This window comes from Mustela nivalis (genome assembly GCF_964662115.1).
Source record: "Mustela nivalis genome assembly, chromosome: 13".
Classification (NCBI taxonomy): Eukaryota; Metazoa; Chordata; class Mammalia; order Carnivora; family Mustelidae; genus Mustela; species Mustela nivalis.
In genome coordinates, this window is record NC_139032.1 from 32,580,102 (window position 1) to 32,596,932 (window position 16,831).

The window sequence follows — 16,831 nt, forward strand, 5'->3', positions numbered from 1 at the left end:
TGGGTAGGAATATCTGAAACCTGGAAGTTTACGTTCCTCCACCCCTATCTAGAGCACCTCATGAATCCTGAAAACATATGCACTTCAGGTTTTAACCATGGATCCTTGGGCAAGTTACTTGATCTTTCTGTTCCCCAGTTTTCTCATATAAAATAGGGAAAATAATAATACCTCCCTGACAAAATTGTTGTAAATATATAAAGCGTATATATATATATATATCTATAAAACTTTTATTTTAAATAAAACTTTTATTTATATTTTATATATATAAAGCTTTTATTTTAACTCTGCATATGCTTATTGAATTTTTATGCTCCACTAAATTTTTATAAAATCCATAATTTATATATTACTTGACCAGTCTTACTCTAAAAATTGTAAGTAAAAGAAAAAAAAATGGATCTCAACTTCAAACTTCAGAATTAAACTAATATCAAGGACCAGTTTGTTCCATGTTGTTTCTTTTTAAGTGCTAGTGTTTCTCTAGCAGTTATGAGTTTTCCAAATCCGTTTATGTATGCTACAGACTTAGTTTTTCTCTGTAATTGTGCCCTAAAACAGAATGTAGCCAAGTTCATGGTTTACTTGAATTTTAGATCTGCCTTTGCCAAAGACACGACTCCAGGTTACTTAACTCTCCCCTTGTCTGACCCAGTCATCCTATGTGCTGTGAGGCAGTGAAAGGAGAGGAGGGAGGCATAGGCAGAGTTTGTGCATTTTTCTGAGAATGACATCTTTTGTGGGCAAGGGACTGGTGCAGGCGCTAGTATTGAAGTAGCAAGCCCAGGGAAAGGGGATCGGAGGGGTTGAAGTGGGAGCCTGTATAGGAGCCTAAGAAAGAGTCAAAGGGATAGGAAGACCCTGGCTTTCATGCACCCTCTTCATTTTTGAGATGAGGAAACTAAGACCTAAAGAGCTGAACAGCCCTGCAGGGAAGGAGAAAACCCTGATTGGAGGTCATTCTAACTCTGCTTCTTAAAAAAAAAAAAAAAAAAAAAAATCATCAATAAAGATTTGGATCAAAAGTATGTGAGGCATGGGGAGGGGCACCAGAGGGGAATAAAACAACACACTGAACTGAACAATTCGAAATGTTTGGTCACTCTAAAACCACGGGGCCATGGCCAAGCAGAAAGTCAGCTTCTTTAAATGATTTAGAAAGACCATTGACCCAGGAACAAGAAGACCTGAGTTCTGTTCTCTGAGTCATATAAAATTGTCATTTTGTATTACAGCCAATTCCGCACTGCTCAATTTATAGACTCAACTCCACCACTCAGTAGATCTTTGGGATTTGGACAGGGTCTCCATATCTGTTCAGTGGGAAATACTTGTCTAATCCATTATGTAGGGATTTTGCAAGGACAGATACAAAGTACACAATATTTACTGGGTGCCTGCTATCAATAATTGCTTGGGAAACAAAGATAACTAAGGTATAATCTTTGTTCCCAAGGAGCTAGAAATCCAGCAGAGGGGATGTGAAATTGTATGTACTTGGATATGATAAGCAAGTAAGAAAGGAAGCAATAAATTCTGCTTGTGGGTCGTTAGGGAAACAAAAGCATTTGAACTGGGCTCTGAGGGCTAAATAGAGGATTCACAGACAAAGAGGAAAAGGGATCTCTAGCAAGAGGAAAAGCTTGAGCAAAAGTGTGGAGGTGTGCAAGTGTCTGGTGAATTGAGGAACAGCAAGCAATCCAATGGTGCAAATGTACAGTGGGGAGAGGAGGTGTTCTGTGATGTTAGAAAAGTTGAAGGGACAGGTAGTGCCAGTGAATAAAAATGATTAGGGAAACATGAATTTAGGAAAACTGTGGGAAGGCATAGATGTACTTTAATATGCTAAGTGAAGAACAAAAGTTTTCCTAAATACTCATAACATCCCTACCTCCAATTACATGGGTTTGGGTTGAGTCATATATTGATTTGCCAAATTTCTTCATACTCCTTCCTCTTTCTGGGAGAAATGTTCTCTCCTGGGTCCAGGTAAGGGGTATGTAGAAACTTTCAGAGTGTCAGTGACTTGGAGACAGGAAGTGATTGAGTTTGAGTAAGGACAAAGCTATCTCATTGTTCCCCAAACTTAAACCTCCTGTTCCTCCACATCATTTTTTCTGATCTCCCCCAAGAAAGAAGTGAAACCAGTATACCCAAGGAAACAGAGGATAACGTGATCACCCTCCCATCTCACTCTCTCCCTCCTGCTCCCCTATAAAATATCCCAGAACGAAGTCATATAGTATTGCCAAGCTTAGTCATACTCCTCATCTCCTCTCCCTCCTACCAGCTAGGAAAGTTTGAGGACACTCTCTTCCTCCAGCAATTTTCTAGTACCCAACAATGGGTTTGTAAAATTGGACCATACCTTCATAGATCTTCTGACCATGCAAGAACATGCAAGCTTGACAAGGTGATGAATGGACCTTCAGGTTCAGGAATTTAATTATACCTCATTCCACCAATGATTACCATGGATTAAGAGAAAGAGCAAGATGGACTTGAGTTCAGATCCTAGCTTTGCTACTTACTAAGACATTTTTTAATCTCTCAATCTCTATTTCCTTACTTCTAAAATGAAAGCAATCATACTCAAATGCTAGGGTCATGGTGACAATTAGAGATAGATGGCCAAGATACTGTAACTGCCATCACTATTATCATCATCATCACCACCACTGAACTAATGCAGACTCCTTGCTGATTTCATTCCTTCCCTCTAATTGTCCTCTACCTGTTCCTCACATGGCAGCCAGAGCACTCTTTTGAAAACAAAATCCAAGTCACATCCCATATTAATTAAAACACTTCCTTGGCTTCCCATTGTATTTTGAATAGAATCCGAGTTCCTTCCCCTGGCCTTCATGACCCAGCCCTAGCTGGCTTCTCTCCCCTTCCATCACCGACCCCATGACATTATACTCTCTTCATTGTCCACTGAGTTCCAGCCACACAAGCCTGCTTAGTTCCGTAAATACCACAAGTTCTGTCATGGCCCTTGCCCTTAGGGTTTTCTCTGCCCAGAAGGCACCCTCTGTCCCCTCTCTTGCACAGATTTTTCACACACTCAGAGTACAGCATAAATGCCACTTTCTGTGACCACACTACTTTAGTACTACTCCTTATCTTCATTACCAGACTAGTTCTTATTTATCATTGTTTATAAATTAATTATTTGTATGATTATTTGCTCCATATCTATCTCCCCAAAGAAAGTAAACTCCAGGAGGGTAGGAAAAGGTTTGTTTTGTTCACTACTATACCTCCAACACTTAGCCCAGCACTGGACAGTTGTTTGAGTTGTTACTATTACCATTACTAGGCAGCATTCTGTTGTAGTATAGATAGGTGTAAGCCCAGCATCATTTGGGACTTTGGGATCTTAGGAGGGCAGAATTTCCTTACAATGATTACTAGGTATCTTTCTTTCCAAAGCATTTAATTACTTTCTAGGGCATCAAATATTTTATATTCCAAATTTTCTATAATTAGCATGTATTTTAATAAAAATTTCTTACAAACTCTGCATGTTAACAAGAAGCCTCCAAACAGGAAATTAGTCTAATTAAATGAATTTATTTTAGAAGTAAAATTCACAGTAAGGAAAGAAAGACCAACAGGTTTAACATGATAAAGGGTATCAGTATTTTAAAAGAGGGAAACTGTTAATCAAAGGACATTGCCTGACAATTGAGAGTTGGTTAGTGATTTAATAACAGATTTTCCAGTTGATCAGATATAGATAATAAGACAAAGTGAAATGAAAATTTTCATGCAGTGTTCCATGAACACTTTGATGCCTAGAAAGTAATTAATGCTGTTGGAGTACATTGTCTCTGACAAGTTATGTACACCTGATATTTGTTGAATGTAAGTTTCTGGAAGCCTTCCTGGGGCAGAGACAAAAACACATCGCAACTGTGGACATGATTATACTTCACACATTTTTTGTTGTTGTTCATATGTGAATCATCAACTAATGAGTTTCTATGTAAGATATTACTTCTTGATAGATTAAAGTCTTACAGGTTGTTTGGGGGTTTTTTTAAATAATTTTTTATTTTTTATAAACATATATTTTTATCCCCCAGAATACAGGTATGTGAATCACTAGGTTTACACACTTCACAGCACTCCCCATAGCACATAACCTCCCCAATGTCTATAACCCCACCCCCCTTCCCCCAACCCCCCTCCCCCAGCAACCCTCAGTTTGTTTTGTGAGATTAAGAGTCACTTATGGTTTGTCTCCCTCCCAATCCCATCTTGTTTCATTTATTTTTCTCCTATTGTTTGGGTTTTTTTGTTTTTTGTGATTTAAATGTGTAACATTTCACCTGGAATGTCGTCTCCCTCCTTTTTTCTTTCTTTCTTTTTTTTTTTTAAAGATTTTATTTTTTTATTTGACAGAGAGAGATCACAAGTACGCAGAGAGGCAGGCAGAGAGAGAGAGAGGGAAGCAGGCTCCCTGCTGAGCAGAGAGCCCGATGTGGGACTTGATCCCAGGACCCCGAGATTATGACCTGAGCTGAAGACAATGGCCCAATCCACTGAGCCACCCAGGCGCCCCTCCCTCCTTTTTTCTTAAAAATCTTCTTCTATTTCCTTTTATCACCTAAAATAAGGCTTTCCCCTGGTGGTACCACTATCCTCAAAACCCAGCCATTTTCCTTGTGTATGCCCATCTCCCAGGGCCAACAGAGAAGTGGCACATTCTCATTTTCTACTTATGTTAATTTCTTTCCATTCATGTTGACAGAGACCCTCGTGTTCTTTTCTAGTTAATGTTGCCTCTGCTGATATCAATCTTGGTGACTCCGTTGCCTGTTTTGATGACTCTTTAATACTCTTCCACAGTTCACCCACAAAACCTCATTGTGACAACCATTAGCATCAGAACTTTTCTAACCTCCAAGATAGGGAACATTACAACTCCTTTACAAACAACCTTTCTCATTTTTCTCACTCCCATTTTGTAATCTTTTTTAAAATCATTTTTTAAATTATGTTAAGATTTATCATTTTAACAATTTTATGGATGTAGTGCAGTGGTATGAAGTACATTCATATTATTGAGTAACCATTACCACAACCCATATCCAAATATTTTTTCATCTTCTAAAACTGAAACTCGGGGATGCCTGGGTGGCTCAGTTAGGTAAATGTCGGATTTAGCTTAGGTCATGATCCCAGGGTCCTAGGATGGAGTCCTGCATGGGGCTCCCTGCTCAGCTGGGAGCCTGCTGCTCTCCCTGCTTGTGCTCTCCTTCTCTCTGACAAATAAATACATAAAATCTTTTTAAAAATAAAATTAATAAAATAAAATTTTAAAAATAAAATAAAAAATAAAACTGAAACTCAGTATGCATGAGCAGTAGTTCCCTATTCCTTGTAAATTGTTTTTTTTTTTTTTTTACATTCTCCAAGGAACCACTTACCCTCAAAAATTAAAACTCATGCTTATTTCTCTTAATTTCTATAACTCTTCTCACAACCTACTTTATGAAGATTTCAGGCCACTTTTACAAGACTATCAAGTTCATGTCCCTTAAAATGCCATAATCTCTCCCATTCTCTTGCTCTTCCTCCTCCTCTAAAGAATTATACATCCTCCTTTTTAAAGCCAAACACTCCACTAGTATCCTTTCCCCTCTCCCTGTCTCCTCTGGGGCTTTATTACACCAGTCCTCTCCTTTTCATTTCCCTCTTTTCATTCTCCTTTTCTCTCTACAGTGAAACAAGCCTAAGAGGGCCATATTCCAATAAAAAAATCAATAATAATAATAAAGACATGTATTAAGTTCCCACTATGTGCCAGCTTCTGTGCCAAAGGTTTAAAATATGACTTTTCATATAATTCTTTCAATGAGCCACTGAATGGCTCATTTATTACTATAAAGAAAATTATTATGAGGAAACTGAGAGCTTAGAAGTATCAAGTAACTTGCCCAAGGTCGTTGAACTAATAAGCAGTATCTTCCATTCTCCACGGTACTGTCAAGATACAATTTTCTCTTTGTTTCCCTTTCATTATTGTATTTCTTGAAGAATTCTCAGTTCCTCCTCTCCACTGTTCAATCCACTGCAGTTTCTTGGAGATTCCCATGATTACTGGACTCTTTCCAAGGTCTCTAAACTCCACCTATGTCTCTGTAGTGATCATCTACCATATGTTCCTTTTTGAGATGGTTTCTCTTTAAGCCTTCATAATATATGACTTCTTCTTTTTTCTAGTGTTCTTTCTGGTCTTCTTTGATAACTCCTTAGCTTCTCTCACCTCTTAAATGTACTCCCTATAGTTCCATCTAGACATAGCCTGCTCTTCCTGTTCCACACTCAGCTGAGACAATCTCATTTGTTCCTACATCATCAATTCTCATGCTGTAACAAATGAAATCCATATGTAGAAATCCAGATTGCTACTTCTGGCCTCCCCTACCCACCCATAACTTAATTCCAGCTCAGTGCTGAAATTTCCATATTTGTTCCTCAAGTATCTCAAACTCCATCTGCCCCATGTCAGATTCATTACCTGTGCCTGAAAAAGGACACTGCACCTGAGTTTCCTACTCTAAACCACTGACAGCCCCCTCACTTCCCTTCATCTCTTCATTTCCCCAGTCCAGAGCGGATACAAACACTATCAAAAAGAGCCGTGGAGGCTCTGTGGTGGACACAACCCCGAGCTGAGAGTGAAACTTAGGTTCTAATCCTGATTCAGCCACTAACGACCAAGTGACTTAGTGGAACTGGAACAGGGATCTCTGGGGCCCTTTCTTACGCTAATATTTAAGGACTCTTATGAAATGCCAGCAGGACTCCTCACCTTCATCTACTCCTTACTGGCCTAACATTGCCCTAGTCCCTGACCTCACTGCTTTTTTGCCTAGGTATTTCAATTGGCCTTCTGACTGGGCTCTGTTTCCTGTCTTTCTCTTCTTTCATTCCTTCAGATATTCTTTCACACAACCATAAATTACATTCACAAAACACACTTTTTATAATACTTCTCACTTGCATAAAAAACTTTTAAAAGATTCCTGTTGACTACAGGATGAAATTCCAACTCCATATTGCTGCATTTACAGCCCTTTGCATGCTAGTCCCAACATAACATATGAAACTTCACTTTGTCTAAACTGGATTACCTGTGTGGTTGAGATAAGCGCTGGAAGGGAAAAAGTCCTATTCTTTTTTTTTTTTTTTTTAAGATTTTTTTTTTCTTTATTTATCTGACAGAGATCACAAGTAGGCAGAGAGGCAGGCAGAGAGAGAGGAGGAAGCAGGCTACCTGCAGAGCAGAAAGCCCGATGTGGGGCTCGATCCCAGGACCCTGGGATCATGACCTGAGCCGAAGGCAGAGGCTTAACCCACTGAGCCACCCAGGTGCCCCAAGTCCTATTCTTTATATACTAAAAATGATAGTGGGTTAATGATTTAGGTATGAAGTAGTAGACCATACAATTTTAGAAAATGGTGTGATATATTTGTTTATAATTTTAGAGGAGGGGAGGTCTTTTGAAACAGAACACAAAATTCAGAAATTCTAAAACAATAATTAAATTTGACTACATGAGATTTGAAAATTTATATATTATCAAAAAAATGCCATTTATATAAGGACAAATGTACTGGGGAAAATTTTCCAACACAGATAACACATGTTTTATTTCTTAATTCATAAAGAAGTCATATAAATCAATAATTTATAGAAACTGACAATAAATATACTTTTAAAGATGCTTAATTTCACTAAATATAATAAAATTCAAAACCATGAGATATTTTTCCACTCTTTAGAAAGGCAAATTTTTTAAAATTTTTATTTATTTAAAATCCAGTTAATTAACATACAGTATAAGATTAGTTTCAGGTATACAATACAGTGTTTCAACACTTCCATATATCACTCTGTTCTTATCATGACAAGTGGTGTACTTAATCCCCATTAACTATTTAACTCATCCCCCAATCCACCTCCTCTGGTAACCATTGTTTGTTCTCTATAATTAAGAGTATGTTTCTTGGTTTGTCTCTGTTTCCCCACCTTGGCTTATTTGTTTTGTTTCTTAAATTCCACTAGAAAAGCAAACATTTTAAAGGTGATGACACCCATTGTTGCTAAGGCAATGGTGAAAAGAACATTCCCTGGATCATTAAAAACCTATAAATCAATACAAACTTTTAGAAATTCAATAGAGTAACATTTTATCAATATATAAGGTACACAAACTCTTTGGTTCTGCAATCTTGCTACTAGGAATTTATGCTACCAGTGAACATGCAAAAGTTCGCCAGGAATCACAACACACACACACACACACACACACACATACAAGTGTCAGTTGTTGTGACAGTGGTAATTTTAGAAATAAAAGAAAAAAAAGGAGAAAAACAGAAATAGTCAAAGTGTTAATCAATAAAAGATTTGTTATGCTATACTTACATGATTGAGGGTTTTATAAAGCCTCCTATAAAAGAATATTTGTGACATTAATTGGAAAATCAAAAAGGCAACTTACAAAATAATACTTGCAGTAGATTCTCTTTCTTATGAAAAATAGATATGCATAGTATTTCTGTATTGGAAAAAGAATGTCAGGAAATATAGCATACATGCTTTCCTATCATTTAACCATTTTCTGAGCACCCACACATTATTTTTACAATCAGAAAAAGTTATCTAAAGTTTTTGACTTCACAGTAGAAAAGAGAAAGGCAATGAAAGTCTTTGCCCTTGTATGCTTTATTTTGAGCAATAAACAGCACCTAGGGCCCATGTCATAGAGCTTTCATAAAAATTAAAGATTAACTGAGTATAACTCTTTGGAAGTGCTACAGTTAAAATAATCTAAAAGCTCTGTTTAGGATTTAGCTGTGGGAATAAGGTATACTCCCACTCAATCTAATCCATTCAACTGCTGCTATTTGCATTGCATCATTCATCAAACGCTGCCACCCAATATTGCTTAATCCAAGTGCGTATATAAGTAGAGTTGGAATATAGCATCAACCACTACCAAAATGCTGACAGCAAGAAACTTCATTATTTGAGACGAGCCTTTCATATTCATAACTAAGGTAAGGTATCAGAACCAGTGTGCAAGAATATTTGCTTATATTATTGGGAAAAGCAGCATGAAAGAACTAGTGATTTTTATACTGCTATATATTCTGAAATGTTTCTGACTTAAAAATAGGAGAGTAGAGAGTAAATTTCAAGTCTGAAAAAATGGTGAAGAGTGATTGTATTTTTTTTTAAGATTTTTGTTTACTTATTTGACAGACAGAGATCACAAGTAGGCAGAGAGGCAGGCAGAGAGAGGGAGGAAAGCAAGCTCCCTGCTGAGCAGAGAGCCCTATGCGGGCTCGATTCCAGGACCCTGGGAACATGACCTGAGCCAAAGGCAGAGGCTTTAACTCACTGAGCCACCCAGGTGCCCCTTATCATTCAATTCTTAAAAAGCAGCTGACTTTTTCTGTGTCAATCACTCCATTGTAAATGTGGTATTTCAGTCTCTTATCTATGCTAATGTGGTTCTGACTTCAAAAGAAGTTGAATAATATACATAGGAACACTTCCCAGATTTATTTGAAAATGCAACAGTTTTTGGGTTAGAGGGTGGTTAATGTCCATCCAGGAGAACTTTTTTTCTGGGACATAAGGATTTTTGGATAAAAAAGGAAACAGAGAAACAAACAAAAACAACAATCCAGCATTACAATTTTCATGTTATCAGTAAAGTGCTACCTGGATACCTACTGTGTGCAGGGTATTATTTGAACTATTTTCTGAAAATTTAACTACAGTAAGATTACCTAACTGCACATGCTATTATTACATATTATCTATTATATTTAGAAATTCATTATTTCTAAAGAAGTTGGACAACTGGCCAAGCATTTGAAGTTAAATTGCCAGTTCTGATTATATTCTTCCTACAGCTGGAAGAAGGAGAGAGGAGACATGGCACAGAAGCTCTGGCATAAAGATGGATATCAGTAGACTAGATTCTCGCCCCAGTTTTGTTTTTGTGATCCTGAGTAAGGCACTTCCCTTCAGTCTTAGTCTACTCATCCATAGATTTAGAGGCTCAGGAAAATGACAAATGACATCTAAGGTTCTCTGCTCCTAAGCGTTTTCTACCTTTGAAGATTCTTGCTCATGAAACCAGTTGTAAATAGGATGGTTGTGTATAAGATTCTAGTTCCTTCTAAATAAGAAAATTTGGAATTTCAGTCCATTCAAGGTTGTTCAGAAACAAAAATAAAGTTGCGTGAAGTTTATCTTTCATGGAGTCCTCCAATGTAGTAACCAAATGTTCATCCCTTACCCTGCTAGAAGAGCTGATTCATATAAAGTTTGTAAGAGATTTAAATAGCAATCACCTCTGGAATACACCAATTTTTTTTTTTTTTAATCTAGGAAAAAGAAGACAAGGCTTAATGCCAATAGGAGTAAACTATTAGTAGAATTTCAAGCAATGTAAGGGAGAATTTAAGGCTGAAGAAGTCCTGCTCCCTTCACAAATCAAAGCACCACTACCTTACCTTGATGATGAAGCCAGACAATGGTACCCTACTGAATAAATATGGGGTATTCTGCAGTTTATAAGAGAAAATGCAATATTCTTTCAATAAGGTACTCTGACCCAGCTTGACATCAAGGCACAGCAACCATTGATGATCCTGGCTTGTATCAAGTATTACACTGAGGGTTACAAGACTGTTATTTTTCTAACTCTACCATTCATTCTGTAATGAATAAATCCCTTGTTCATTCATTCTTAAGGAATGTTATGGACTGGTGGATTTCTTTTCACATTAAATGCTTAATAGTGAATTACCAAAAGAATTACCATTCTTTCTGATGCTCAAATTGTGCCAAATTTGGCCAGTGAGAAACCCTTTGAAGCGGATCCTGTGTTCTTTTGACACAAACACAAGTTTTTGAATGACCAACTGCTTTCTGGCATAACTGAATATTCCATATTCACTTTACATTCTCAGCCCAAACCTAGAGAGTCCTGGTTCCTTTTAGAGGAAAAAGTATCTAGAATCTAAGATAGGGGCACACTGATAGTTGATAGTACTGATTCAGATTTAACATTACAGAGATTTTCCCGTGGCTTTTTATATTTTTTTATTTGTATCTCCTTTCCCTTGCAGTAAAAATCCTACAGTATCAACACATCTACTTATTTGTTCTGTTTTATAATACAGTAAAAATATTTCAGAATCCTAATATCAATATTACCAACAATAACCCACTATGTAAAGGTTTTTTTTCCACTATGTAAAGTTTAATACTTCTTTGTAGCTCTTTTTGTCCTCTGACTATATTTCAATATGGATATATTTTCAGAAACTAAATTCAAATTTTACTGAAATAATTGTTTTCTTTATGTGACTATGTTATTAATGTTATTTTGAGTCAGCCACAGTTATTTCTGTTTATTTTCAGGTTGAGGCATTTGAACTAATATTACATTTTAATCCACAGAAGCCTGAAAAATGAAGACTAAAATGAAGTATTCAACCACCAAAATCTCTCCTGCAAAGATGAACAGTTCAGCAAGCAAGGCTTTGGTAAAATCTCCCAAATTGAGAAGTAAGGACTTAGCATTTCTGATTGTTTTACAAACTATTTTTTATCTGTTATCAAATTCTTATTCTGATGTTTATACATGCTACCTTGGCAAAAGCTACTAAGAATACAAGAGCTGAAATTAGAAGAGATAGCTCATAAGTTTGTAATACAGCAGTGTTTGTTTTTAAACAGACTATACATAGCTAACATTTGCTTATCTGATAAATCTCAGATGGTTTAAGTATTTTAAACCCTTTAACAGTGATAAACATACATAGTCCTTCATATCCATCCCTTCTCACTACCCACACCTCATTCCAACTAGTTCCAAAATCTTTTTCCTAGATTAATAAAATTTGAAATGATCTTCTTTTATCCAACATTTATTGCATATAAAATATACACCTTTGATGTATCAAGTTGTGGTTTTGACTTGCAACTTTTGAAAAAGGAGAGAACAGTAAGAGTGAAGATATTTGAATAATCCATGCTCCAAATAAAACAGAATTGATCAAATGATGCTCAAGTCTATCCAGTTGCAAACTCAAAGAATTGGGCATAAATTGAAGGGTAAATAAAGTCAGGTAGTAGCCATAGCTCTAAGAAGAAAGAGCTATATCTTTGATCCTGAAAATTATCCTAGGGGGCGGCTGGGTGGCTCATTCAGTTAAGTGTCTGACTCATGGTTTCTGCTCAGGTCATGATCTCATACCTGAGGTTGAGATCAGGTCTCAACCTGAGGTCGTGAGGTTGAGCCCCACAATAGTCTCTGTGCTCAGCAGGAAGTCTGCTTTAGATTCTCTCCCTCTGCCCCTTCCCCCACTGCTCTAGGACCCTAAGCAATAAAGCTAAATAAATAAATAAATAAAATAAAAGCTTGTTTTAGTTCCTTCTCCTCCTCCTTTGGGCTAGCAGGATCTGACACAATCACAAAGTCAAAAAACTCAATATTTACCCACTAGAGATATATATACACAATCAGCCTCCATATGAGTTTAGGTCACCACCAGAGTACTTCATCTCTAGGACTAAAAAATACAGGACTTAATGAAATGGAGAAAAGCCTCTTCCCAAACTCATTCCCTTCCTAGTTTCCAGGAAGCTACTCCCAGAGTCAGGCCATCTTCCTCTGCTATTCCTTTCCCCTAAATCCATCAACACTTTCCCCCCTCTGACAATCCAGTTTCCTTATGTATCTAGCCAGAAGTCAGAATATGGGAACTTTGGGACAGATGATCCAGCAGAAGCTTTTGATTTGGCCTAAACAGTATTATGGTATTTTTTTAAATTGAGGAACTATTTAAAAATTAGAAGATTATGCATAAAAACCTGAATCTCTTGAAAAATCAGAAAATCTAGCAACACTGGGCACATATCCCTACATGGCAATAATTGGGCATAGAAATAAGTAAAGATCACACCCCTTAACTTGGGCCTGTCCATGAAATATCTTCTAAAGTTACAGTGACAGAACTTCAGATTTATCCTATGGGCAGTAAGCAACCATTGAAAACATTCAACTGGAGAATAACAAGATATTTTTATTTTAGAGAAATCACATGGATGGTGGTGTAAAAATAGAGTTAGGGAGCAAGAATAGAAACCAAAACTGGTTAGAGGTCTACTGCATTCATCTAGGGGACAGAGAATGACCTAAGACAACAGAATGGAAAAGAAGGACTAAAGGTCAGATACATTCAGAAACTGAAATCAATAAGATTTAATTACAGACCAAATAAATTGAGGGATGGACAGAAAGGGGAAAATAGGTGATTCTCAGCTTTCAGGATGACTTAAGATTTGGGCAGACAGTGTTAGAAAATGGTACTGGTTTTCAAGATAGATTGAAAATTTCAGGAGGAAAGTACTGTGGGTAGAGAAAAATAAATAATTTTTTTATTATGAGTATTTTTGAATTGGGGGTAAGTATAGGTCAACCAGGTAGAGATATCCAGAATTCTGGACACTCTTCAAAAGTAGATATAGAGATGTCTGGAGCTAACTGAAGTGAAAATACCTTGTGGAGAAAGAGCAACAGACACAAAGCTCAGGAGAGAGACCTAAGGTAGAGTTACTTTTTGGGGAGTCATCAGCATACAAAAAGATGATTGAAGTCATTGGAGCAGGCAAGATTGCCCAGAAACAAAGTCTAAAGTGAAAGGAAAAGGCAAAGGACAAATCCTGCACAACGCCAGCATTTTAGGAGCAGTCAGACAAGGAAAAACTAATAGAGCAACAGAGATGGATGATCAGAGAAAAACAAGGACCTAAGGAGACTGGTGACATGAAAATAAGGGAAGAATTGTTTCAGAGATGTGGTTCCAAGTCAAATGCCACAGATAAATCAAGGGTAATAAGCAGTGAGAAGAAACCTTGGTGAAATAGGTGTTCGGGAAAGAAATGAAAGATGAGTGATTCATTTATGTAGTTCCTCTCAGTCACAGTCTGGCTCTCTCAGTGGCAGAACTACAGGAAGAGTTCCAGGCCACTTCCCATGTACTCACCAGAAATGCGTGAGGGATTTTATCATGCTGTTGCTATGATGAAATCACTTGTGAGAATTTCCTTATAAACCATGTTGAAACACTACCTTCAGACATCAGGCAAGATAGAGACATAGGAAATGACAACAGTCCTTACATAAGCTTAAGAGGGGCCTTTCACCCCAGTTAGCATTCTCTCCCACAGAGTCCCCGAGGCCATGCCATGTTTATATTTCCCATCCAAGACCACAATCATCACACCACACTTTCAGCTGCTGCAAACACCAAAGTATACCTTCTGTTAGGTCCATCAATAATGGGTCCATGATTAAAGAAGTGAGTCTGATACAAAGGGAAGGTCAAGCAGAACTTTATTTCATGCCGAGCATCAAGAATCAAACTGACTGGCCAGGGCTGCACCTCTTACAGAGAGGCCGACCTCTCTCTGTTTCACAGACTAGCTTTTAAGGGCAAAGGCCATGCAGTTGGGCCTGGCCACCCACAGGTGGCCAATGAAATTGTAACACAGAAAGAAAGCTGCATAGTCATGCTAGGTGTCCAACTGAATTACAATTTACCTGAGTAGATACTTGAATTAGCCTATCACCTTGGTCAGAGTGGGTGCCCAAAAGCTGCCCAAAGGGTGGGACCCATACTCCTTGGTAACTAGGGAGACAGTATGCATTCGCCCACTGGTCGGATGTCTCCACCTGGCTTGACCCACCCTTGTATTTGGGCTTTGTTACCTGGGGCTGGTTTCTGGGACTTGTTTTTTAGTAAATCCCTCGGGGGAAGGGGCACAGGGAGAGTTTAAGGGTAAAACAACAGGGTTATTGTTTAACCTGGCTGGAAGCCTCTGGCTAAATAGGTCCTTACACTTCCATATTCTCCCAATGTGAAGTATCTTAAATACTTCAAATGTGATCACCCCTTGATATCCAGTGTTTGTCCCATTAAATGCGAGCCCCTATATCAATATCTTTAGCCCCTTTCTTTTTCTACATCCATAATACTTCCTTAATATAAGGACACTTACTCCTAGCTACCCAGGATCCACATCCTGCTCCTCAGAAAGTCCATTTTCCATATTAGACATGTCTGTCAGTCATGTCCAATGGGATTCCGAATATAGCATAAAGTATATAAGGAGTGAACATCCTTAAAATATCATCTTATGCCCTTTATGTCTGGAGAGACAATGTGATACAGTTAATAAAGTATTGTATTAGATTACTTATTAGGAGACCAGGTTCAATGCTGGCTCTGGCATAGCTTTATAAATTTCTTTGTGATTGTAAAAGCACTACATAAAGGTAAGATACTATAGATGATATTTATAAGCTGTGATGCAATGTTGGAAAGTTTCAGGGTAGAGGTGAGTATAATTAAGTGGCCTCGCCTTGTTCAGACAGTAGAAAATACTTAAATGAAGGTGTCCATCTGAATTGGAGGCAAGATATGTATAATTCAAAATAGTGCCTAATGAAAGTTTACTCCACTTAAATTTGAAAAGCATATCAGGAAGGCAAATCTTTTAGAAAATTAAAAAAGAATCATAGAATGGATTCCAAAGTCACAAGTAACTATTTTCATTTTCTGAATTACTATGAATAATTGAAATTTGGCTGTATTAAACAAATTGCTTGATAATTCATTTGCTATAATGTTAAAAGTTTAGATGCCATGACTCAAGAGTTATGACTTTCTTTTCTATTTAAATTTTAAAGGCCTTTTATGAATTTCCAAATAGCAAATTTAATTTTTTACTTGAGACCTTTTCTTTGACTAAGTGAATAAAAATTATTAAATAGGTGATGAAGTCCTTAACTGATATAATTTGTATTATGTTAGTTCACAAAATTGCAGTATAGCACACTAAGATTTGATGAGGGAGCCAAGCATACTCAAAGAAGAAACTAAAGTCTCTTCAGTAAATGGTTCTGGGGAAACTGGATATTCACATGTAAAAGAACTCACAAAAACTAACTTGAAAGGGATTCAAGATTTAAATGTAAGACCTGAAACCATGAAACTCCTAGATGAACATATAGAAAGCTCCTTAACATTAGTCAGTTATTTTTAGTATCAATAAACTCTAGAAACTATAGCTATCCTTCTAGAATTATTTTTTAATTTAATTTTATTCTGTGTATGTGTGTATTAAAAAATTCATTGTTTATGCACCTCACCCAGTGCTCCATGCAATACATGTACTTCTTAATATCACTACCAGGCTCACCCTACCCCCAACCTCCCTCATCACCAAAACCCTCAGTTTGTTCCAAAATTATTAAAAGTTAATTCTAGATAGGTAAGAAATATTATAGATTTCATATGACCATAAAATTTCCTCCTCAGGTGAAGACTGATACATATTGGATGTAGATCCACACTCCCTTATATAGAATTTGGACAACAAAAATTTTTCTAGAGACCTAAAATTTTTCATAACTCATTTGGTAATAAGAAATTATATGAACCTCCATGACAGTTAAATCTTGATCTGAGCAAACATGAGGTGTTTATTTCACTTTGTGTAAATTTTCCTATATTTCACTATAAAATCATTAATTAATTTTTGATTATAAGAGTACTGCCCTAGTCCCTGCTGGAAGTACTACATATATATAGTATATACTTTACATGACAGTTCTAGAATCTTAAAAACTGTTAATTTTGAACCACACTGGTCCCAAGGTTTCTGGTAAGATGCTATAGACCTGAAGAGGGACAAGATGATAAAAAAGTAGGAGAC

General features: G+C 37.0%; 1 protein-coding gene across 2 annotated transcripts in view; it reads left to right on the top strand.

Annotated features, from left to right (window-relative positions):
• Positions 1 to 16,831, top strand: part of IL33 (interleukin 33) — a 74,326-nt gene that overhangs the window by 13,669 nt on the left and 43,826 nt on the right. For both annotated transcript variants that reach the window (XM_082695145.1, XM_082695144.1), the window contains exon 2: positions 11,507 to 11,614. In XM_082695145.1, the coding sequence (XP_082551271.1) occupies positions 11,518 to 11,614 (97 nt within the window). In that variant the 5' untranslated portion in view covers positions 11,507 to 11,517. The remainder of the gene's footprint in view (positions 1 to 11,506; positions 11,615 to 16,831) is intronic.